General features: G+C 39.1%; 1 protein-coding gene across 17 annotated transcripts in view; it reads right to left on the minus strand.

Annotated features, from left to right (window-relative positions):
• The window catches only part of cntln (centlein, centrosomal protein), a 608,473-nt gene that overhangs the window by 247,686 nt on the left and 334,178 nt on the right, over positions 1-26,609 (minus strand). For all 17 annotated transcript variants that reach the window (XM_069924314.1, XM_069924366.1, XM_069924398.1 and 14 more), the window contains 2 exons: positions 15,958-16,039; positions 9,349-9,572 (listed from right to left, as the gene is read on the minus strand). In XM_069924314.1, the coding sequence (XP_069780415.1) occupies positions 9,349-9,572; positions 15,958-16,039 (306 nt within the window). The remainder of the gene's footprint in view (positions 1-9,348; positions 9,573-15,957; positions 16,040-26,609) is intronic.

Consider the following 26,609-nt stretch of genomic DNA (forward strand, 5'->3'; position numbering starts at 1 on the left):
GTAGCTGTATGTGATTCAGAAAATAGACACTATAGGAACAGCAAACATGGGAAAGGCACGGGTGCAGAAGAGCAGGAGAACTATGGAAGAGCAAGGATGGGAGGGTGGTATGCCCGTGCAGTTGATTTAGACCCGTAGTGCAGTTGGCACATGGGCAAGAACACTTAGGGAAAGCCGGCATGCAGCATAACGTCAAGCAAACTTGGTTTTCCCCGGGGATCTGCACCACAGTAGAGAGACAAGTGTGGAACTGCCTGATCTGTCAACAAAACAACCGAGGGAGATCACCTGCCCAAGCCCCATTTGAAAACCTCTAGATTGATTTTGCTCACATGCCTCCAAGTAAGGGATATAAGTATCTCCTGGTGATAGTGGATATGTTCACTCATTGGGTTGAGGCATTTCCCACAAGGAGGGACGATGCATCCACTGTGGCCAAGTTACTAATGAAGGAGCTCATTCCACGGTATGGAATCCCTCGGGGGATAAATAGCGATAGAGGAACTCATTTTACAGGGAAGATAGTGAAAGGACTCACTGGCATAGATTGGAAATTCCATTTGCCCTACCAACCCCAGTCCTTTGGGATGGTAGAGAGAACGAATGGAGAAATAAAGAGGATGTTGGATTGAACATGCGGTGAGACTGACTTGCCCTGGGTTGAAGCGCAGCCAATAATATTGCCAATAGTACGAAATCAGGTGAATAAAAAGACCAAATTAACGCCTCATGAGGTAATGATGGGACGACTAATTTCCATTGGTGTTAGACCGCCCCTCATGCCAGAAGACGTGGCCAAGGTCTGGATGCAAAAGAGCTCCCCTGCATATGCCCAGGGATTGTGTGAAGCTGCCTCCAAGCTTCATAAGTTAGTTAGAGAGGCCCAGAGGCCGTGGACAGAAAATGATATGCACCCTTTTAAGCCTGGGGAATATGTTTTGGTAAAGGCCTTGAAACCTGATCTGTTCTCTCCTAGATGGAAAGGGTCTTATCAAGTCCAGCTTGTCACGCGGACGGCGCTGAAGCTGGACGTCCTAGACGGTTGGATACCCATTACTTGGTGCAAGCCATTCCAACAAGACAACTTACAGGAACAGAAGGATGAGTTGGGAAGTGATCTGTAGTACCCTGCGACTACCTATTGCTGTCCTGACAGGAATAACCCTGACATGTTGTTGCACAAGTGCACTGAGATTTTTTACAAACCAAGATCTGGACTCTGATATTGGCCGTTTAGGTAACGCCTCAGCGTTTTGCAGGGTTGTATGGGTGAGGGAGGACCCAGGGTTTATGGTTTGTGCTTTTGCCTGGGATACCAGGAAAGAACCTCTTTATTACACTAACCGGGGTATCAGCATGACTTTTGTGCTATTAAATTGCAAGTCCTTAATAAATGGTGGTGGCACCACAGACAGAACCCCTACTGGGAGAAGTGGTGGCATTTGGGGCATGCACTTCGTGATCTTATTAGTTGGATGGAACAGTGTAGTAGATGCGCTGACCGCACTATAGGTTTTACCGGTCCTCCGATGAAGAGACCACCACCCCAGTGGCAACGTCCCTGACTCCAAGTTCAGCAACCACGACATGGCCTGAAGCAGAGACAACTCCTACACCTACCCCCGTCACCCCGTCCTGACCTTCTTCAGATATGAGCAGTGGACACATACATCATCTATTTTCCACCTACCAAAACGCTCTCCTATCCCCAGCAGTAGTGAACCTTACCATACATAAAAAAATAGTGATCAAGAAGAAATGAGAACCTGTACAGAGAGCTACCCCAGGCTGACCCTGACCAAAAGATGTATTAAAGAGGGATATTTTGGGGACCGTATTAGGGGGAGCCGGGACAGGTCTGGGAGTTTTGAGGACGGGTCTGGAAGTTTTGAATTCGGTTGATATTGAAGCACTCGAAAATAAGATACAAACAATAGGTAGTGAGGTGGGACAAGGAATTAGAATCCGGAATATCTGGGGAAAACACTGCGAGAGGAAATAGCGATGGGATATAAATTTCAAAGAAGAGTGCAGAACAAGTTGTTGAAAGTGACGGAATGTGTAGAAAGGAAAGGAGAAAGAGACGCTTTATTTAATCATATTACAGATGAGGTGGGGATCTTTTGATCTACAAGGAGGGATTTAAGGAAGAAAACATTAGTAAAGAGAGTTTTAGTGGGTGACAAAGAGTTAAAAGTAAGCTGTGCGCTGCCATTTTTAAGTCTATTAATTATTACAAGGACCCTCAGTACATTAAGCTGTGTGCTGCTGAATAAGACAGTAGACCCTCTGCATTCCACCACAGACTTTGAATTGTTTCTTTTTAATCAACCAATGACAATTGCTTTCTCCCTTATATGGTGGACGCTCTCAGAGCTTCAGTGTGTCATGTGTCTATTGTCTGTACCTTTGTATAAATTAAACTGGCTGGTCCATGCTCAGGAAGAGCACCCCCAGTATTTTGGTGGGACTGTTCTCCAAGATATCTTGTAAATAAAAATTCCTTCTGAAGCAACTCCCTGGTGCCTCGGCCGAGTTATTTCATTATAAAACACTTTTCTCCGCAACATCAAGGCTGGCTAGCTTTTGCATGTTTAAGATAAAGAATCTGTTTTGAACTTTCCTTAGTTTTGTAAGAACCAGGAAAACATGGAGGCACTCTGGAAACCTTTTTGGAATAAACTTAAGGAAGTTTTAGAACTTAGTTTGAAAGTGAAAATTTCATTAGATTGTTTAGTATTTTTGTTGGGTAATATTAAGAGTATTAGTTTAGAATTAAAATTAAATAGATTTCAAATCACTTTTTTGTGATTGGCATTAGCTGTGGCTAGAAAATGTTTGGCAATTACTTGGAAAAATGAGACTGATTTGAGTATTCAAAGATGGCATATGGAGTTGAGGTCTTGTATTCCATTGGAGAAGATAACATATAATTTACATGAAACTTGTCTTTTTTATTGTAAAACTTGGAGTCCGTATTTGGATTATATGGGGTTGAATTATTAAATCTCCTTGCCGCACAGTAGTGGTGCTGCTCCAAACCATGGTAATTAACTGATGAGTTTTGAAGTTATGTGATCTCCTCTTTCTTTTTTCCTTTGTGGTAGGTTAGAGGGGGTTGGGTTGGGAATGGGTGGGTTAGGGAAGGGGGTGGGGGGTTTAGTTTTAAAATATCATATATGTATTCTGTGCATTGTTTTTTAAGTTTTATCCATTAATTGTATGTTTAACATATGCATCGTGATCCAATAAATAAAATTTGCAAAAAAAAAAGAAGAGAAGACTGGATTGATTCTTAGAGCAGATCAATAAAGGAGGCAAAAACATCAACAGCACCAAGACCACTGAAGACACGGTAAGATTTATAGGAAGTTCCTTCTGTGTGTTTATTAAATTAGAACAGAGTTTGGTGAAATTGCCGCTTATCCCATGAGGGCTGTTTAGGTTTTGGAGAGATTGTTGTGCATGTTTGGTATCTGAGTGCGACGATCGACTGAACGGAGGAGACAGCAGTTGCAGCCTAAGGAACTATGTGTTGAGAAGCTGAAGATATTGGAACTTATAGAAGAATTGCGAAGTTGGCATTTAGAGACAAATTGAAACAACTGTTCAAGCAAGACTGAAGGAAAATATAGATAAGAAGGTTACAGTTGGAGTTACAAATCCCACAGAATTACTGCAAATACCAGTAATAAAAAATTAAGATCAGCCGCAAGATGGTGGTGAGGAGGATGAGCAATCCAAAATGAAGACAGGGTCAGATATTAAGGCAACATCTGACATAAAGAACCTAATAGGACCTAAGGATAGTGTGTTGGATGCTGGAAGCGAGGAGTTCTAGATCAAACTCCAGTGTTACAAGTACTACGTCTACTCATGTAAAGATTCAGGCTGATGTGGCAGCCCTTGAGGCAAAAAAAGAATTCCACATTAAATTTGACTTAGAAAAACGCCAGAGACAGTTAAAGAGACAAAGGGAGCAGCACTTGTTTCAAGAGATATAGGCCTTTGAACAGTAGTTATGGAGGGAACAGGAGCTGCTGGATCTGGAAACAGAAATTGCTGTTAAACAAATCAGGTCAAAGGCACTGGGAGCTCAGTGATATCTGGTGCTTGAAGTAAATTAAAGGCATCATGCTTTGAGAAGGTCAACAGTAAAAATAAATATTAAATTCCAAGGCTGAGCCAGTGCTACAACCACAAGACATGCTTGGTCATGAACTAAGCAGATTAAGACTTGGTGCTGAGCCAGTGCTTGGTCATGAACTAGGCAGGTTAAGGCACGGGGCTGAAACAGTACCGCTGATGTGAAATATGCATGATCCTGAATTGATCGGGTTAAGTCAGGAACCAGATCTCAAATCCTAATGATGACCCCAATGGACAGAGTTGGCAGCCAAATGCCATCTTATGGAGGGTCATGCCAGGTGTTCCAAGCAAGTATTAGAAATCCAGGTGAACAAAATAACGTACATCCAGGCACGATAAGACATGATGACATAGCTGTATCATTAATAGAGTTACGGACTCTCTCTTCTCTGCCCAAGAGTGAGATTCCAATTTTTTATGGTGATCCCCTTGAATTTCAATTGTTTATAAAAAGGTTTTAACATAGTATTGAAATAAGGTGTCAAAGCCAGGAGGATTGTTTATATTATTTGCAGCAGTTCATGGGAGGATCACCATAAGATCTTGTAAAGAGTTGCCAACATATGGCTCCTAATGCAGCATTCAAACAGGAAAATGGACAAGCATTTTGCCGACAAGTATAGAATTTCTTCAGCTTATGTACAGAAAGGCTTTCATGGTCATTAATAAGACCAGAGGACCCAAAGGGTTTACAAACTTACACCCTCTTTCTAAGAGGATATTGCAACGTCATGTCCTAGATTGGCCATCTTTGAGAGCTCGACCTACTTCATAAAAGAGTAATCATTATAAATAAATTACCTGTCTGGATGAATGAACTATGGAGAAGGCAAGTTGTTGAATACCAAAAAAGAAACTATGTGACAGCTACTTTTAAGGATTTGGTCGAGTTGATTGAAGGGCAAGTGGATGTTGTCACATATATGGAAATAAGCAGTGAGTAAAGAAGTTGAGGAGTCCAAATCGTAATCTCAACCAAAATTGAAGAAAAGTGCATTTGCCACTTCTCTGACAGTGGCGGATATAGAAATTAAGGAAAATGTTTGTTCTGTAATAAGTATGATTTGGAAAAGTGTGCACAGATGGAAAAGACTCAGAGGTACAAAATGGCTTTTTTGAAGGAAAATGTAGTATGTTTTGGCTGTCTCTGTAAAGGTCACATCAGCAAAAACTGTAACAAACGACTCAGCTGCGACATATGTAGTCAAAAGCATCCTAAGATACTACATATCATTTAGAAAAGGAAGAATATGGAACAAGAACAAAGAAGCAGTTGGAAGCAGTGCTGAAGGCTCAGTATTGATAAATGGCCTTATTGGGGCCAGTGAGAACAAAATTTTTAATAGTACCTGTGCAAGTCAAGGCCAAGAAAGGAAGTGCAATAGTGCACACTTATGCATTTTTTCACCCAGAAAACACTGTCTCATTTTGCACTATGGGGATGATGAATAAGCTTAATCTTCAAGGAAGAAGTATAAAAATTCTATTGAGAACTATAAGACAAGTTAAATGCATTGAAACCAACATAGTTTTGGCTTAGAGATCGCTGGGCTGGATAGTAATGATTTTTATGAACTTCCAGGCATATATACTCAGAAGACTACACCTGTGCATGAAGAAAACATCCCACATCAAACCTACATTGAACCGTGGACACATTTGAAAAATATTCGCTTACATGATATTGACTCTGAGATTGAGTTACTGATTGGTTCAGATGTACCAAAGGCTCTGGAACCACTAGATATGATAAAGAGTGAGGGAGATGGACCTTATGCTGTCAAAACTATGTTTAGTTGGATGATTAATGGACCATTAGGAAAAAGAAAAGAGGTTCGAAATCAATCGGCTATAAGTGTCAACAAAATATTGATTCTGAAGCTTGATAGGCTGTGGAAGCAGCAGTTCAAGAATGACTTTACTGAGTGCATCGGGGATGATCAAAGGAAGACCAGCAGTTCTTGGAATTGGTGTCAAAATCTGCCAAGCTGTTTAATGATCATTATTACATTGGATTACCTTTAAAGAAAAGGGAAATGTGAATGCCTGATAATAGAAGCATTATCAAATGTACACTAAATTTAAAGAGAAGATTCAAGAAAGATTCTTCCTTTCATTCAGACTACACCAAATGCGTGTCGGATATGATATCCAAAGGATATTCAGAGTAAGTACCAGCTAATATTTTGGAAAGTACTGATGGCAGAAAATGGTACCTACCACACCAAGAAGTTTTGTATACACAGAAGGAAAACTTTGTGTGGTTTTTAATTGTGGAGTGACCTTTCAGGGAGTTTCACTAAATTCTCAACTCTTACAGGGTCCTGATTTGACTAGTACATTGATTTGAGTCTTAACTAGATTCTGTCAAGAACCTGTCATCATTTCTGCAGACATTGAAGCAATGTTCCACCTGGTGAAAGTACCAATTGAAGACCGTGACTTGTTACGATTCTTTTGGTGGCCTGATGGTGACTACAGACAGAACACGGCGTATTACAGAATGACAGGGCATCTATTTGGAGTAGCTTCATCACCAAGTTGGGTGAATTTGGCCCTTAGAAAGTGTGCTGAGGACAATATGGAACAATATAGCCTTCAAGTATATGCACCATCAAGAATAACTTCTATGTAGATGACTGTCTCACTTCTGCAGGTACAGTAAAAGAAGTAATAGCTCTTTATCATGACTTAAAGTCAATCTATTGGAAGGAGGCTTTCTATTTACCAATTAGACAAGTAATAGTCACCAGGTATTGATTGCACATCTGAAAATAGAGGGCAAAAGAAATGAAGAATTTGGACTTAGATCATGAAAACCTTCCTGTGGAGAGGGTGTTAGGAGTGCAATGGTGTGTTCAGAGTGATATCTTTAAATTCAAAATAATTTTGAAGCACTGACCCCTCACAAGAAGGGGGTAACAGTTAGTGCAATATTTGATCCTCTAGGAATATTGGCACCAGTTGTCCTGATTGCCAAGAAGATCCTGCAAGATTTGTGTAGGAAGAAGATTGGTTGGGATGATGAAATACCAGAATCCATTATACAAAAATGGACGTGTTGGATGCATGATCTTTGGAAACTGGAAGACTTCAAGATTGACAGGTGCTTCACACCCAAAATTTTTGGACTGTTACATCAATTGCATCATTTTGCAGATGCATATGAAGAGAGTTATGAAACTGTTAGTTATCTATTACTGCATGATAACAAAGATCAGGTACATTGTGGATTTGGAATGGGAAGGCCAAAGTGGATCCAATGAAGCCAGTCACAATCCCATGAATGGAGTTGATGGCTGCTACCATTGTGAGCAGGATGAACACAGTGTTGAATAAAGAGTTGCAGATGAACCTAACAGACTCCATATTTTGGACAGATAGCACCTCTCTGCTCAAATGCATCAACAATAAAACCACAAGGTTTTGAACTCTCGTGGCTAAGAGAATTATTGAAATTTATAAGATCTCATATCCAATAAATTGGGAGATATGTTAATGCAGCTAACAATCCTGTCGATCTGGCTTCCCAAGATTTGAAAGTCGTCTTTTCTGAAGAATGAAATGTGGGTGTCAGGGCCTCAAATTTTTCTACATCCTGAAAAGGAGTGGCCTCAAAAAATCCTGAAAAATTAAAATAAATTTTACCAGAAGACCCTGAAATCAAAAGAGATGACCCTGAAATCAGGAGTAAAATTGCAAATGCTGATAGATATGTCTGAACAAATGGAGTCAGTTAACTGCTTAATCCTGGAATCGTTTGGAAAAGACGAGGTAGAAGAAAAAGAGAATGAATGCCATGGAACATTCTGCGCCTCGAAATTCCTGGTTGACGGGAAGATTGTTGACAGCATCTAGGACAAAAGAGCACTCAAATTCGGATTAAGACTAAAACTGGCTTTCTGAATAGACCAATTTCCAAAATCTGTCTTTTATAAGAAGCAGAAAGCTTTGTCGATTGACTTTTACTTTCTTTTGAATATTTAACTCATATATTACCATTTCTATTTTTTTGTAATGGTAGTTATTATTTTTTAGATATAATAATTAGGGGCCAGTATTATAAGGGTTAAAATGACTTACAAACGTATTCTTGAAACCAAATACTGTTTATGAATTCTGTAAGTGTCTCCTAGTAACAGCTAACTTCAAGGCTGGCTAGCTTTTACATATTTAAGATAAACAATCTGTTTTGAGCTTTCCTTTGTACTGTTAGAACTATGAGATCATGGAGGCACTCCAGATAATTCTTTTGACCATTTTATCTTTTTTTTGAATGTTTTATTGTCCATTTTATTGACTGTTTTAAGTATCACTTTAATTGTTTTATCATAGTTTTCAGCGTATAAGGTTCTAATAAACTGTGAAAAACTCAACACAACTTTAGAACAGACTTTACATTTAATGAGTCAAAACAATGGCACTCCATACATTCCAAGCAATTATAGTTGCAATAATGGTAACAGGCCATTTCGACCCATGAGTCTATGCCTCCCAATTATACCCTATTGACCTACGACCACCACACCCCCCCCACCCACCGGTAAGTGTTTGAATGGTGGGAGGAAACCGGACCCCCTGGGAAAAATTGACAGACACAGGAAGAACGTATAAACTCCTTACAGACAACATGGATATTGTACCCTGATTGCTGGCGCTGTTACAGCATTGCACTAATAGCTATGCTAACTGTGCCCAGACTTCAAGAACTGAGGTACAGGGAAAGGTGAAACAGGTTAGGACTTTATCCCCTGGAGCATAGAGAATAAGGGAGATTTGACAGAGTATTTAAAATTATGAGGGGGATTGATCGAGTAAATGTAGATAGGCTTTTTCCACTGAGAGTAGGTGAAATACAAACTAGAGGATATGGATTAAGAATGAAAGGGAAATTTTGGGGAAACATTAGGGGGAACTTTTTCATACAGAGAGAGGGGGAGTGTGAAACAAGCTGACAGCTGAAGTGATGAATGTGGGGTCAATTTTAACATGTAAGAACAATTTCGACAGGTACCTGGATGGAAGAGGTATGGAGGGCTATGGACTGGGTGCAGGTCAATGGGACTAGGCAGAAAAATAGTTTGACACAGACGAGAAGGGCTAGAGGGGCCTGTTTCTGTGCTGCAATGTTCCGTAGTTCGATGTTTCTATGGCCTTACAATAAAAAAAATTGTACTGAATTGAAAACTTGAAACATACCTGAATTATCTGTTTGTTGACTTGAAGCTTCTGATTCACCAAAGTCAATTGGGATGTTAAGATTTGATTCTTCTGATTCAGTTCGTTGACAGTGTTTAAGGCTGCCTTTTTTCTATTCTGTACAACAACAACCTGCTGCTGTAATGATATTAGACGTTGTTGTAAGGCAGCGATAGAAGGGCTTTGTCTTGGTTGGGCCAAAGTCTTGTTTTTTGGTTTCCTTACTGCAGTTTGAACAACAAAAAAAACAATCACTGGTCATGTTAGGGTGAAACATTAGCTTTTAAGTTTTATCAGTTTTATCATGTTTTAATTGAAAATATTGGATGTTGATCAATTTTATATATACACAAAATCAGTCAAAAAATTCTTCCTTAGACCCAAATACACAAAATTGAATCTTAAATCAATCTATAATCAGTTAGGATGATGAAATAAAATATTTACATTATTTCAACTGAAGCATTGCCTCAACAAAGCCTAATGATGCTTTATTGAACAACTATTTGGATGAAAGGTCTTTTGATCTTGATCTTGAAGTTTCACTATTTTCCTTCCATCGAAGCTGCCTAACTTGATTTCAGTATTTCCTGTATTTATAAATCCCCAATTACTTTAAAGAGGGTGTAGAAAAGAAGGCATGAGGAGAAAATATTAGAAAAGATAAACAGAAGTTGATCTAAGTTAGGTTTTAACAAAGAGGAAGAAATTAGAAAAATTCTGAAGGAGATTTTCAAGTTGCGATCCAGGTGTGGCAGGTGTGGCTGATTGTCCAGCCTCCACTGAAAGGATGAAATATTGGAAGGAGGGGAAGGGGAGGAGGTATGGAGAAGGCAACATGTAGACTTGACTGTAGAGTTTGAGAAGATATCGCTGACATGAAAGAGTGAGATGTTGCTCAAATTTGAGCACTAGAAACATAGAAAAGTACAGCATAGATGAGTCCTTCAGCCTTTAATATCTGTGCCAACTATGATGTCAGTTTAAAGTTTTCCCATCTGTCTTGCATCCATCTATTCGATGCCTATTCACAAAACAGTTTAAATATTTCTTTGGTGTTGCTATTGTGTCTACTTTTACCACCGCACTTTGCAGCATGTTCCAGACACCGACCACATTCTTTCTTAAAAAAGTTGCCTCATATTCTCTTTTAAACTCTTGCCCTCACCTTCAAATCTATGCCTTCTAGATTTTGACATTTCCATCCTGAGAAAAAGATTATCTATCCTACCAATGCTTCTCATAATTTTATATTCTTCTGTCAGATCATTCTTCAGATTCAAACATTCCAGAGAAAACAATCTAAGTTTGCGTACTATCTCTTTACAGTTTTTGCACTCCAATCCAGGGAATGTCTCGGTTAACCACTGTGTGCCCTTTCCAAAGCCTGCACATCTTTCTTTTGTAAGGTCATCAGAACTGCACACAATACTCCAAATATAGCATTTTATTCAGTGGCAACATAACTTCCTGACTTTTATACTAAGTACCCTGAAAGATGAAGTCAAGCATGTAGTACATCTTCTTCACCATCCTATGGAGCAATGGACCTACATCAAAAAATTCCTCTGTATATCAATGCACCCAGAATCCTGCTATCTATTGTACGACATACCAAAATGCAACACCTCACGCTTAACCAGATTAAACTCAATATGACATTTCTTTGCCTCAATTTCCAACTGATTTATACCTTGTTTTATCCTTTAAAAAGACTTCCTCTATATCTGCACTCCAGCAATTTTCTCGTACTAGTCAGACCACCTACATTTTCATACAAATCATTTATACACATTAAGCAACAAAGAACCCAGCAGCGATCGTCCTACACCACTGAGTCGTAGATCTCTATTCAGACAAACATACCTCAACAACTATCGTATGACCAAGTCACTTTTGGATCCAATTTGTCAACACTGCAATTTTCCAGACCTCAGTCATCACCCTTGAACTTATTGAAGTTGGGAAGATTTTAGTTGGGGCCTCTGGAATTTCATCCTTTCTTTCTCTCCACAAACTAGGATACGTGCCATCTGCACTAGGTGACTGATCTATTGTAGATAACTCGTTTTAACAATACTTTCCTTAATTCATTTTTAGCCTCCCTAAAATCATAACTCCATTGCTTTCCCCTTCCCCCTGTGCCTGATACATCAGTGGTATGTTCTTTTATTGGTGAAAACTGTTCTAAAGTAGTCATTTACCTCAGCCATGCCCTTCTCCACCATAAATAGATTTCTGGTGAAGATCCTGTCATCCCCACCTCCTCTGACAGCCAATTTTTGGTTAAAGAAGGTTGTAATAGAGGTCTGGTTGGACGCAAATTAAAATCTGATGTAAAACTGAATTAAAAACAGAAAAGTTATGAATCAGGATGAACTGTTCCTCTCACCACTGATATTGCCTGACTGTTGAATGCTTCCAGCAAATTGTTTTATTTCAGATTTTCAGCATTTGTACTTTTCTGATGATAACCCCACCTTATACAGACCAATGGCCAATTCAAATCTAACTTGAGAATTTATAATTCCTTTCAAAGCCAGCATAATTCAAATCCAACAAATATGCCTGGGTCCTAGAGGCTGATGAACAAGGGCATAGATCCTACTAATCAAAACAAGAAGGTTGAAAGAGGAATGAGACTCAAGGACAAATGAAAGGAAGCAGAGCAGGAAGGGAATCCTCGAAAAAGGCAGAAAGAAAAGAATTTGTGCAATGCACCAATGGAAAATCCTTTTTTGTTTTCTTGCACAGATTGTCCAATGCTGGAGAGAGAATATATACAAGCCTACCCAAACCTGGCACATTTAATCAGGCCGCATCCGACAGGGGTTGGTAGACCACCTAGCCGATAATAGATACCAAGTCATTGATTGTTTGAAACATTGAACAGTGAACTGTAGCAATCCAAATCGAATAAACGATCACAAACATCACCTATATTCTCATACTGCTTCAGAATGCAACAATACTCAGCTGCTTTTCCAGTTCATTCACAGTGATCTTACTAGTTATTTGTTTCATTGTATGGTATAATGAGTTCAATCAACAACAATTTATGCTTTCCCCATTACTTAACCTGATGCACCCCCAAAGGCAAAAGGAATATGGTGGTTAATCACTTATGAATATTGACGACATGAGCCATTCGCATCTGATTCTACAGCAGAAAATCAATGACCAAGAGAAACAAATTTGAAAAGAAATAGCAGAAAGTACCACTCTGATAGCTCGATGATGAATAACACACAGAAGCCCAATCAAAAATGATTAACACCTCAACAACATGCAGTCATAATGTTCAAAGTAGTTCTCAGTGATTTAAGCTATCTTTGGACTGTTTTTTAGTTTAATCTTCCATAGCATTTTAGATTTACCTACCTAGGCCAATCTTTATTTTTATACAACAGTATGGACCTTCAATCTTTATTCTTTTAAACCATCATGAATCAAAACTTCATTTCTCAGGGTCTTTTCTATGCAATTGTAATTTGTACTTCCACTGCTTCTGCTTAATTTCCAAGGTTTAGACATGTAAATCCATATTGTGTTGATTAGATGTGCATGTACATGTTCAATTGTGGACCTGTTAGAACTTTGTTGAGGTGTGTGACCCCTTGGGATTTACTGCTCTGTACATAAATATCAATATTCCACTCTTTTTTCAATTACACATGAATCTTACCAGACACAAACTAATGTTTTGTTTGGAAGTCTCTTCCTTGTTTTCCTGTTTATAGAATACTTAAATATAATCATTGGATATAAAAATTGGCCTTTTCAGTACAAAATTTCACTTGTAGGACCAAGTACATGGAACATATATACTTGAAACCAGCCACTGCATATATCAGCACAATGATATACCCTTCACTGCACTTACATTGGAGATCTTCCCAAATTCATCAATTTGATTCATTATTTTCTCAAACCAACAAATTACTAACATACCTTTTTTTTCTCTCATCATCAGCAAACTATTGCTTTTCTGTGTATATGTGCAATAAGCACCACAGATTATCCACCTTGGATAGGCCAGGTTTTTCTTAACATAGTGAAAAAACACATCTCTTTCGATGTTTTGCGGCAATGTGTCAGATACATCCCTGAGTGACCCAACCTGGGTCAATGCAGTGCAGAAGCACTAACACTGCCTTGGTGCATCATTTTATTTTTGCCTTAAGCCATTTACTGAGATATTAATTATTTACATTGCCTACAAGGCCAGAAGGATTGGCTGGGTGGGAGCTCAGCGTATGGGGGAATGATGCTTAAAGAAAGAAGGCAATCTTTTATTCCACAGATCGATCCTCTGCACCACTGAGACAATCAAATAGTAATCATGAGGAGGAGGAAGGAGTTTGTTGTGCTCACAGTAAAGTCTCAGATGGAATATGGCTGTTGTCAAAACAATGTTTAGTGAAGATTAATTTGTGCAGCTATTTTACACATTATGGAAAAACATTTGTTTTGCGAATCAAGGAATGGCCCTTTGGGGACGGATCCTTTGTTGTCTTAGTCAAATTGGTGGCAGCAATATACAATATAAAGCAGCAAAGTTAACAAATCATTTTAAAGAGTAGGGAGAGGGGATGTGAAGAGGGTGATGGAAATGGATTAAGAGGGAAGGAGAATCCATTTCTTGAGGGTTATTGTGGTGGTGATATGGGGTGGGGGGGGGGGGGCCTTCCACAACAAGAGTCAAAATTTATGGTAATAAGAGTTGGGATGAGAGACCTGACAGCAGGAATCAGGGTTCTAACCATGGTGTGAGCCACAATGGACACATGAATGGTGTTGAGAGACCTTTTTGAAACCATTGCAATGCTTTTCCTCTCATAAATATTTTCATAATGTGCTAAAAACTGAATAATTACTTAATTGTGTAAATACAGACCAATTAGCAGTCATTTGGACATAAATTTTTTAACCTTGATCTTACCTGGTACTTTATTCTCCCTCAGCTACAATCTTAAACACATATTATTTACTGAGAATGACACAATATAACAACCTGCCCTTCTGTTTTGTAGGTGCATGCAAACAATTTATGCGCAAAATTTTGTTTCCTTGCACTTCATAACCTTTTTATTTGATTAAAGCAGATCACAGTTTACAAAATTGTGCACTTTCTAATCACATTCTCGCTGAGACTGTGTGACTTTCCTCAGGGTGCTCTGGTTTCCTCCCATATCTGAAATACATCCATGTTTTTGGGTTAATTGGCCACTGTGAATTGCACCTAGGTAAATTGCAGAATCTGGGTGAAATTTATGAAAATATGGGGAAAATAAAAATATAGGATTAATGTGATTGGGTGGTTGATGGTCAGCTTGGACACGGTGGGCCAACAGGCCTGTTTTCTTCTTCTATCTCTCGATGAATGTAAGGTGTTAAAAAAAAGTCCTTTTAGATTTCTTTTGCTCATTTCTCCAATTATCATCCACTTTTGGGAAAGTATTTTCAATCTAGAAATTCTAAAATGGTTTCCAACTTCTGACTTCCAACTAATTATAAAGCCTACTATCAGAGAAATCTTTCATGCAGAAGTGAAACACCACAGATATGGTGAAAAAATGTCCTCTCTTTTGCTACATCCTACACAAATATCTCTTTGGATTCTCAAATTGATACACCAGTTGCACATGTGGTTGCATCAGTGCAGAATGCCCTGTCCATCTAATTTATCGTGACCGTGTAAATGTGTTCTCAATCTGATAGGTACTTGTCCTCTTGAAAACTCAATTAAATCTCCAGTATTGGGAATTATTTCATTCTTAATGTCCATCACTAAGGAAATAATCTTCAAACTATCATCTTACTCTTAGGTTAATGATTAACCCAATCAAGCGCTGCAATATGACATAAATTGACCCAAGAAACAAAGAATAAAGCATGATATACCAGGGAGGGAATTTTAAAGAAAGGGTCCAAAAAGCTAAACAATGAAAAGGGGTTGAAGATTGACAAATATTGTTGAATCAGAAGACTATTATTTGTTGATAAAAGGGTGAAAATTTTCAAAAGGAGACACTAGTTGGATGGGAGCCTGGGTCAGATAGCATGGGGATGAGGGATAAAAAGAACCTGGTCTGAGGAACAAATGGCCAGTAGAATTGAGGCTGAATTTATGGAGTGAAAGATCAAAAAAATTGAAATAGACCAGAGTGGAAACTTATAGGAGAGTTCATCTTTATCAAGAAGGTGAAAAGGATAAAATATTATCATTACTGATTTTTTTAAAAATAGCAATATAATTATTAAAAATTGCAACCTGCTCTCACTTTAGAAAAACAAACTGTAAAACTTGTATTCAACAAACAGATTGATCAAACAGTAAAAGTTAAAGGGTGAATAGTAATCAGCAATATACATGAAACAGAGATAGTACTACAGGAACAATTCTAATATCAAAATAGTCAAAAAACTATTTAAAAGCAAATGATCACTTTTGTGAAACATTACAATATAGTCTGGCCATACACTGCATGGTAGGTGCATTCTTCTGAAGAACATTTTATACAAATGTATCCATTTTAATTAAACATAAAACCAATGATTTAATTTTTAGACATTGCTGATTTGAAACATTCTGTAGACATATTATACCTTTGGAATGAACAATGCTTGCTTCTGTCTTCTTTCTTCCAAGCAAATGATTCCTTTGATTTTTCTTCCTTTGTGACCAAGTCTAAACAAGCAACAAACAGCATGAAAATTTGTTGCTAAAATGTACACACAAAGAACAATGAATTCCATGATCTTTCTGATTTGCTCATCATCAGGCAATCTGTCCCAGGGAACTCTTCCATTCCAAACTCCCCATTGGTCTTCTTTCTTTAGAATGATGCAGTTTTAAGATTGTAGCCATCAATTTATCTCAACATGAAACCTTTGCGTGCTTTACAATTCCATGGTGTGGCCAAGCAACATCACAAGACATCAAGAATGAAGCATGCATGGGATCAAAATAATTCCAAGGCAAGGCCTTATGGCAGATAAATTATCAGATCTGTTGCATTCAATTTTATAACTGCTCTTAGCAATATGTGAATTTATTATTTTTGGATAGAACCAACCCATTAAACATGATCACTTACCAGCTTGGGAATTTCTAATATGCAATGGCTCAATTGGTTAAGTGTTATATCAGCTAAATTTCTATGAAAATTAAAACCTTATAAGAAATTGCTATATTTATAATGCTACCTTTGAGAAAGTCTAACATTCTCTGAATCATAGATGGTGACAGAACTAAAGGAGATCATTCTGCCCAGTGTGACAATTCCAGAGCTCCCTACTAGCTCTAATCTCTGACCCTTCTCCATACACATACAAATTGTTCCTCAGGTGTCCACAGTGGAATTTTCCTTCATCTACAGGAAGTACATTCCAGATTCCAACAATAGGCTGTTGTTATTTCCTTATATCACTTTTTATTCTAATATTCATATTGGTAATCTCTAGTCCTCAACCCCTCCATCAAGACAAACAGTGCTTCACTCTGTTCAGACCTATTATTCTTTTATATCCTAACAGATCTCTCCTCAGTTCTCTCTTCTCCAAGAAAATAGTTCCTGTCTCTCTATTCCATCCTTGCAATTGCAGTCCTTCATCCCAGGATTCCTCTGGACTCTCTCAATGCCTCCACCACACATTTTTTATAAAATGCAATCACAATTGAACACAATAATCCAGTGTTTTACAAAGGTTCAGCATGACTTTCCTGCTTTTATACTCCACACCATTATGATATTGGCCAGAATTGTTTATTTTAATAACTGCTTTCTCAACCTGTCTGGCACTTTGAAATGTACACCCATATCCTCAGGATTCTCTATGCTTGCATCCTTTTTAGAATAGTATCCTTTATTCTATATTAACTCTTCATTCAAACAACTTACATTTCTCTGCTTGATTAGGGTATTCATCTTGAACTTTTGTGTTCAATTGATAATACACAGAGGATTGCATGTGAGTGAAACTAACCATATACATTATATTCTTGAGAAATTTTGCCAAGGAATGGCATAGAAAAGGTATTAAAAGTTTCAAGGATCTCATTATTCAAAATCATATTGCCTCTTCCTAACAATTATCAGCCAAATTTAATATTTCCAATAGGTGTTTTTTTAGATATTTATAAATTAGGCATTTTGTTCAGTCCAAGCTTTTGAATTTTACACAAATTTCTAATACTAGGACTCTTTATCTGTTTTTTAATGTACAACTTTATTTTCATGGTGGATTAATAGCAGGAATTTATAATAATTTACTGGACAAATTCAGTCCCAATGGTTGCAATCAAAAGAGTTTGGGAAAGAGATTTGAACATAGCATTTTCAGATGAAGATTTGTACTCTACTCTCAGCTTGATTAATGATTCCTCATTTTGTGCAAGACATTGTTTATTACAATTTCAGGAGGTGTGCAGAACACATGTCTAAACTTAACTTATCCCATTTCTATGCAGATATTGATCCTTTTTGTGAGAAATATAAAATTCGCATTCATATGTTTTGGGAATGCCCAAATGTAGAGAGATTTTTAAAACTCTATCAACAATTTTCAAGATTAACTTGGAACCCCATGCGTTAATTGCTCTGTTTGGTTTTCTCGCGACTCACATGAACCTCTATAGCATCTCAGGAAAAAGTCTTAGCTTTTACTAAATAGATAGCCAGATGAGCAATTTTATTGAAATGGAAAGGAGATTCATCCCCTTCTCATATGCAGTGGCTATATGACATAATATCCTATTTAAGCTTGGAGAAAATCAAATATAATATTAAAGACAGAAAGTTTTCATTTATGAAATTATGGGGACCATTTTTAGTATTTTTTATAATTGGAAGAATCATTGTAATACTTTTGTCTGTTCTCAGTGGGTCATCAGTGACTCCACATCATTATTGATTATTTTTTCTCTATAAAAAAGGTAACCTTACTTAGAGGGAGGGGATTGATTAGATTAGTTTAGTCCATTAGTTTTTAGGAGTTTTTTTTTCTTTTTTAATCTTTATTATTTTAATGTAACAATCTAATAAATGGGTTTGACATGGTTACATACATTGAGTTATTATAAATAACTCTTTGGCTTGGCTTCGCGGACGAAGATTTATGGAGGGGGTAAAAAGTCCACGTCAGCTGCAGGCTCGTTTGTGGCTGACCAGTCCGATGCGGGACAGGCAGACACGATTGCAGCGGTTGCAAGGGAAAATTGGTTGGTTGGGGTTGGGTGTTGGGTTTTTCCTCCTTTGCCTTTTGTCAGTGAGGTGGGCTCTGCGGTCTTCTTCAAAGGAGGCTGCTGCCCGCCAAACTGTGAGGCGCCAAGATGCACGGTTTGAGGCGTTATCAGCCCACTGGCGGTGGTCAATGTGGCAGGCACCAAGAGATTTCTTTAGGCAGTCCTTGTACCTTTTCTTTGGTGCACCTCTGTCACGGTGGCCAGTGGAGAGCTCGCCATATAATACGATCTTGGGAAGGCGATGGTCCTCCATTCTGGAGACGTGACCCATCCAGCGCAGCTGGATCTTCAGCAGCGTGGACTCGATGCTGTCGACGTAGTTATGCATATTTTCTTATTTACCTATTTTTTCTCTCCTTTTGATATGTATTTACTTGTATACAATTTATTCATGATGTAATCATCATTTATTATGCATGTTTGTATGTTAAACTCAATAAAAATATTTTTAAAAGAATTTTGCAAGCGTTTTCTCTGAAAATATTGTAAATGAGCAATAATCAGACTGGAATATGCATTTCTCATTTGGTTCTCAAACAATGTCAAGCTGCTTGTATCTTGATTGCGATCTCATAATTTTCCCTGATGAATTAGTTATCAGAGCAAGGATAGATATGTAGCTTTTAACAGCTCTCGGGCACAGTACTGATACATTTAGTTTAAAGCAATATACTTGCAGCATCCACCAGCCACTCAAGTACAAACCAGCTTTTGATGTAATTTTCTCATGGCCATTTGAAAGTAAGTATCTTTGATAGAGATGTACCTCTCTGGAGGATTCTGTCTGAATAACAGCAGCAGGGAAAATAACTTCATATTTTTTTATCCATTTTCCATTTTAGAATTGTGTTCAAGTTTCTAAGGTCAAGAAAGGATCAAAATTCCCCCGTGCTTCAGAGGACCTAAAACAGCAGCATTATAACCTGTTCCTTTTGGTTGTGTCATCACCTTGATAGCAAAAGAGAATAATAAACCTATTTGGTTTAAGCAATGCACACTCAGGGGAATGTTTCCCTTATCCCCCAAATGTTTGCTGATACTATGCCCTTGAACCTGGAGAACGTTTTCTCAAAATCCAGAATGCACCCTTGGTCAAAAATCTCTATGACTAAGGCATCAGTGGCAATGTTCACCTACAGACTCTCATATCTGACATGGTAACAAATTACAAATTCAGGTCTTGTATCAGGCTGCCTCTCAAGCAGAACCGTGTTTTACCTCCTGTAAATTATCTGACTGACTTATGTGTCAGGGAGGCCCAATAAAGCCCAATAGATAGCAGCATAAGCCAGGCACAGGAAGATGATACTTCCTTATCACTTGATTCAGTCATTTAAATTTTTTCTTTGTTTCACATTCAAATCCAGAAAGGACCATGGAAATATTTGGCAATATGACAAAGGCACTTTTAATAAAATAGTTTTCTCAGGCATCTATTCTACAGCAAAACAAGAGTTATCATTGACCTTAGCTAATTTGATTAGTCCTATTTACTTTATACAATAAAATTAATGAACACATTTTCCTTCTCAAACAATGGGTTACAAGTGTAATTTAAATAAGAGAAGAGGGAAGGAGAGAAATAAGAGGACTCAACTACCCTTACATCACATGTCAGGCTCTATTCAAACGTTTACTAGCCTCCTACTTAATAACTGGCAGTCATACCTTCATTATCAAGGCATTGAATGCAAAACCAAGGACATTCTTTATAAAACATTAGTCAGATCTCAGCTGGCATACTGTATGTAGACCTGGACGCCACATCAGAGAAAAGAGATGATGGAGAAGGTGCAGAGAAAATTCATCAGCATGTGGTCTGAGATGGAGCTTTGCAGTTATAAGGAGAGACTTGGTTTGCTTTCCCTGGAGCAGAGGGGGTTAAGGGGGAACATAATTCATGAGTGTAAAATTATGAGGGCAGACTGACGGAAAGCCTTTTTTGTACATATGAGCTAAATAATTAGAGGACATTGATCAGGGTAAGTAAGAGATTCAGAGTGAATTTGAGGGAGAACTTTTCACCCAGAGTGACGATTAACTAGAATACACTGCCCGAGCAGTATCACTTTGAAGAAGATTCCAGTCAAGTACCTGATAGTAGGCATGGACCAAATGCTGAAAGATGGGATTAATATGGGTGTGTGCCCATTGATTAGCATCAGTGTGATGGTCTGTTTACATGCTGTATGACTTAATGATCAGAAAAGGTCAGCTCCTGTTTCTATCTCCTTCCATATAGCATTGGTGTAGAGCAGTGGTTTTCAAACTCACATTTCACCTTAAGCAATCTCAATGCCATAGGTGCTCTGTGATTAGTAAGGGATTGCTTAAGGTGGTTTGTAGGTGGAAATAAAAAGTTTGAAAACCACTGTTTTAATTGTACCCAATTGACTTATGATGTGCAGTTTCATAACTCCAAATGACCCATGACAATTTTTCTCAAGCAAAACATTTCAGTAACAATTGGGTAGAGCAGTGATCCTTAACCTTCCCTTCACACTCATATACCACCTTAAGCAATCCCTTACTAATCACAGAGCACCTATGGCATAGGGATTGCTTAAGGTGGAATGTGAGTTTAGGGGCGCAGTTTGAAAACCACTGGTGTAGAGGGTCAAGCCAAACAATCTCAACGGAACATATGGATAAGGAGGAGTCAAATTATTCCCAATAAAATAGCTCCAAAAGTTTTACCTATTAACTGGATAAGTCATAAGATTGCTTTCTGCTATTAGTCTGAAAAAAAATCAGTACCAAACTCACCATTACTCTTCTTTTCTAATATTGTGCAAAAACATATTGTTTCAACATTTCAAGAAATCACAACACCTTGCAATTGTTTTTTGTAGTTAAAAGATAAAAAATCACAAAATATTAAGGCATCTCTCCAGTGTGAGATGTAATAGAAACTTCTCCTGTGTGACAAACTGCTGAGGTTAGTTGGTCTCGTTAAGTCATGACAAATTTACTGTCATCTTATGAAGTACAACCCAACGAAACAACGTTTACTGGACCTTAGTTCAAACATGCAGACACATAACCAGTCATAACACACATACATACAGACAAACAATACATATGCAGGACAAGTACTTAATCAACACAAATAAATAAATACATAGTTTTTTTTACATATGACCATCTCGAATGGTTAGTATCAGCAATTCCTTTGGTTGTTTAGCATTCTCATTGCCTGTGAGAATAAGCTATTCCTCAGCCTGGTGGTGCTGGCTCTGATCCTCCTGTATCTGTTCCCCAATGGGAGTAGCTGAAAGGTGCTGTGTGCAGGGTGGAAAGGGTCCTGAATGATTTTGCATGCCCTCTTCAGACAACAATCTCAGTTGATCACATCAATGGGGGGAGGGAGACTCCAGTGATCTTCTCTGCCACTCTAATGGTCCTGTGGATTGACCTCTGATCCATTTCTCTGTAGTAACTGTTCCACACTGTGATACAGCCAGCCAGGACATTCTTGATAAAATTCCTATTGATGGTTGACATAATGGTGGCCAGTAGCCTTGCCCACTGCAGTCTTCTCAGAAGTGAAGACACTGTTGTGCCTTCCTAACAAGTAAGGTGTGGTTGAGTGTCCATGATAGGTCACTAGTTAAGTGCTTTCCACTCTCTCAACTACAGAGTCGTTGATGTGGAGGGTGGTCATTCCTGGTCCTCCTGAAGTCCATGATCATTTCCTTCATCTTGTTCATGCTGAGATTCCGGTTATTACTTCACACCACTTCACGAGATTTTCCACCTCTTCTCTGTAGTGTGACACATCTGCAAACTTGATGACACTGTTGGAGCTAGATTTGGCGATGCAATCATGGCTCAATAGTGTGAACAGGAGCTGGCTGAGGACACAGCCCTAAGGTGCGCCAGTGTTCAGCGTGATGGTGCTCAACATGCTGCTACCGACCCAGACAGACAGTGGTCTTTCTGTTAGGAAGTCCAGAATCCAGTTACAAGGAGGGGTGTTGAGAACTGAGGTCAATGAACAGTAGCCTGGCATATGTGGTGTCATTCTACAGGTTGGCCAGGACAGAGGGAAGTGACAAGGCTATAGAAACTGTGGAACAGTTTCTTCCATAGGCGAATTGAAAAATTGGCGCATTTGATGATTAGAAGTGATGCATTTAAGGAGGCACGGTTAGTGTTGTGGGTGACACAATAAATGTAGAAGGAGGTATGATTAACGTAGACAGAGGCCCAATTTGCCTAGACAGAGTCCGATTCTTCTTCCCCCCTGGCAGTGCCAACCCAACCCTGGCTAGCACCGCCACCACCCCCACATACATCAAATACATACCTCTTTCTTCTTTGCTCCTTCCACCCTTTCTCCTCCTCCCGCTCACTCTCAATTTATTAAAAGGTCGAAGCCAAATACAACATGGCGGCCACCAAGACCCACTCTCGTGAGACTTCCTTGTTGCCGTTTATTTTGATGCATGGAATGTAAAAGGTTGGTCACCCTAGGTCTAACATCTCTGGGAGGTGTTTTTTGATGTGTTCCATCACCAGACAATCGAGCCATTTCATAATGGTGGAGGTCAGTGCCTTATAGGAAAGAAGTTATAAATGACAGAGCACTGGTTGGGATTGTGAGTACAGCTCTTCATGTGCCATCTAAAATCAAGCCTTTATGCTCTGATTTTGAGGAAATGAATTCTATATTTTCAATTCTAACTTAGCATGCATAATAGTTCTTTTAGGTTCCATTGGGAATCAAAAGGGAAATCAATGCATAGAATCATAGGATGGAAGTAAGGTCTTAAGTGAATAGTTACCATCTGAACTCACTGAAAAGGACCATGTAAATAGAGAATTAAAGAAGGGGAAGGTGAAATCTGAGGACAAATTGCCATTCGAAGGAATATCTTAACAAGCATGAAGGTGAATAAATCTGCAGACCTTGATGATATAGCGACAGGTGCCCCTAAACCAGAGACCTGTGGTTTGAACTCAGGGGCAGGAGGTTTACGAGCATTAGAGCACATTTGTTTTCACTCAGAGAGTGGCTGGAATCTAGAATGAAGGAGTTATTCAGTTGAGCACTTGAATTACCAGGATTACAGACCAAGTGCCAGTACGTCCATCTAATGTAGATGGATGAAAATCAAAATAAATGCAGCTGCTGGAAATCCAAAAGGAAAACAGAAAATGCTAGAATTACACTGCATGTCAGGACACTACGCAGAAATGAAACAGCTAACTTTTCATGACCAAATGTGCCCTGACATGCTGAGTATTTCTAACATTTTCTGTTTACTTAATATTGATGAGTACTTGATGTCTGGCATAGACATGGAAGAACATGGTGAGCTGCATGGCAATAAGTCCCAAAAATTGGAAGTTCCCACAGAAACTGTCATACACCATGATGCCTGATGTGCTCATGACTTGTATCCATTCTACCTTCATGATCAAATTGATACTTAGGGCAATTAAAACCTTAGACTCTACAACAGAATTTCTAGCTTAGGCTGATATAACAGAAATTTGTAATACTTTGAGCAATCAACACCTTGAACAAAGAAGACACAAGGCTTTGCACAGTGTCCTTCATGACCTCAAGATGTCTTAAAACCATTTTACAGCTGGAAAACACATAATAGCACAGCAAAGAAATAAGCTGTGATCAAAGTCCTTTGTTTCTTTCTCAACATCAGACCCAACGACTGCACCTTCACCATCACCCTCCGCCTGGCAGAACTTGTTTGCACTCTTAATAACTTCTCCTTTAGCTCATCCCACTTTCAATGTCAAAGGGATAGCCATGGGTACCCGCATGGGCCTAGCTTTGCTTGCCTTTATGTTTGCTATATGCAGCAATCCATGCTACAAGCCTAATCCGGCAAGCTCTACCCCTGCAACATCATGGACGCACATCTCCTCATTTGTCAGGAAGGTGTAACAGCAACTGTATTTCCCAAGTTGACGAAGTGGGAAAGGCTGCAAGCCACCATTATATCAACCTTCTACAGGAGACCTATCGAGAACGTCCTGGCTAGCTGCATCAAAGTGTTGTATGGTTGCTGCAGAGAAATGGATCAGAGCTCAAACTACAGGACCATATGAGTGGCAGAGAGGATCACTGGAGTCTCCCTCCCCTCCTCCCTCCCCCAATCAACATGATCTAGCAAGATTGTTGTCTGAAGAGGGCAGGCAATATCATTGAGGACCCCTTCCACACTGCACAGTGCATCTTTCAGCTGCACCCGTTGGGGAAGAAATACAGGAGTATAAAAGCCAGCATCACCAACCTAAGGAACGGCTTCTTCCTATGCGCAGTGAGGATGCTGAATAACCAAAGGAACTGCTCATACTAACTATCTGAGACTCATATCCATGAAACAATATTTATTTGTATATATGAATACTTGTCCTGCAAATATATTATTTGTCTTTACGTGTGTTATGTCTGTTTGTTTGTGTGTTTTGCACCAAGGACCAGAGAACATTATTTTGTCAGGTTGTACATGTGCAACTCAGATGACAATAAACTTGACAACGTTGGTGCTGCCTCCTGCCCCCATAATGAGCTCATGAATTTTATTTACTTTGCTGCTAATTTTCAACCTGACCTCAAATTTACTCTCTCCCATTTCTCAATATCTCTGTCTCCATCTCAGGAGATAAACTGTCTGCAAATATTTTCTATGAACTTACCAGTTTTCAGTTACCTTGACTACACCTGTTCACACCCTTGTCCCTGTAAGGATTCCATTCCTTTCCTTCAATTCCTCCATCTCTGCCACATCTGCTCCTAAGTTATTCCATTCCAGAACATCCAAGATGTCCTCCTTCTTTAAAAAAACATAGCTTCCCCTCTAATGCCATCAACTCAGCCCTTACCCACATCTCCCCTATTTCACAAGAACTGCCTTGTCACCATTCACCCCGAGATGGAACAAGTACAGGGTTTTCCTGGTCCTTATCTACCACCCCACCAGCCTCCTAATCCAACACATTATCCTGTGCAATTTTCACTACTTACTATGTGGTCCCACCACTAGACACAACACTTCTCTGCAGAGTCCTACTCCACACTCTTGATTCCAACTGCTCTTTACAGGTTTTAAAAGAGAAAATGGTGTATTTTTTAAATCCTGCAATCTCAGAGGTTTGTGCCCAAGCAGCACCTGTGCTTAACGGTGACTCACAAGGAGTTTCAAACTCAGGGAGAGCAGAGGACCGGCACAGGACACCCGAAAAGTGAACAACACCACCCCCCCGCAACAATTGAGAAGGAAAAACATGGAAGAGGATCCAACAGGGAAGGTAATAATGGCAGCGGACCAATGAATGGCGAAGTGGCTGAAGGACCCACACAAGCCTCAGGCAGTTGACAACTTGCGTTGAAGAAATCAGAGTGCTGTAGAGTAGCTCATAGGACTAGTATTGGAAACAGGATTCAAGAAGGTGCTGGGCCAAGAGGAGTTGCTGAAGGGCCTCAGATGCTGAAGACTTCTGATTGTATTGGAGGTTTAGATCTGGAGCTCTGGTTCTCAATGGTTTGAACTGGAGTCTGTGCAGCCGCAGAGGCTTTGGGAGCCCTGGAGACAAATCTATAGACACAGTGTCTCTGAAGGGACTCTCTTTTGCTTCTCTTTACCTTATTGTTAGGGGCACCAGACAATGCTCATGGCAACTCTTTGCTTGCCTTATGGCATATGAAGGTTGAAATATATCATTTATATTATACTTTTAAGTATTATTATGTGACAAAAAAAGGAAACTTGAACCTTGAATTAAACGAATCCCATCTGCCTGCATATGATTCATATCATAAATGCTTCTTAACATCATTGCTAAAGAACCTCCTGGAGAATTAGTGTGGCTTCAAAGCCAACAGGAGCACCCAGTATTTGTTCTCAGGCAGGTCCAAAAGAAGTGTAGGGAACAGAACAAGGGACTGTACATGACATTTGTTCTACTTACTAAAGTGTTCGACACTGTGAGCAGGAAAGGTTTGTGGCAAATCATGGAACAACTGGAATGTCCCCCAAAGTTC

This window comes from Narcine bancroftii, chromosome 1 (genome assembly GCF_036971445.1).
Source record: "Narcine bancroftii isolate sNarBan1 chromosome 1, sNarBan1.hap1, whole genome shotgun sequence".
Taxonomy (NCBI): domain Eukaryota; kingdom Metazoa; phylum Chordata; class Chondrichthyes; order Torpediniformes; family Narcinidae; genus Narcine; species Narcine bancroftii.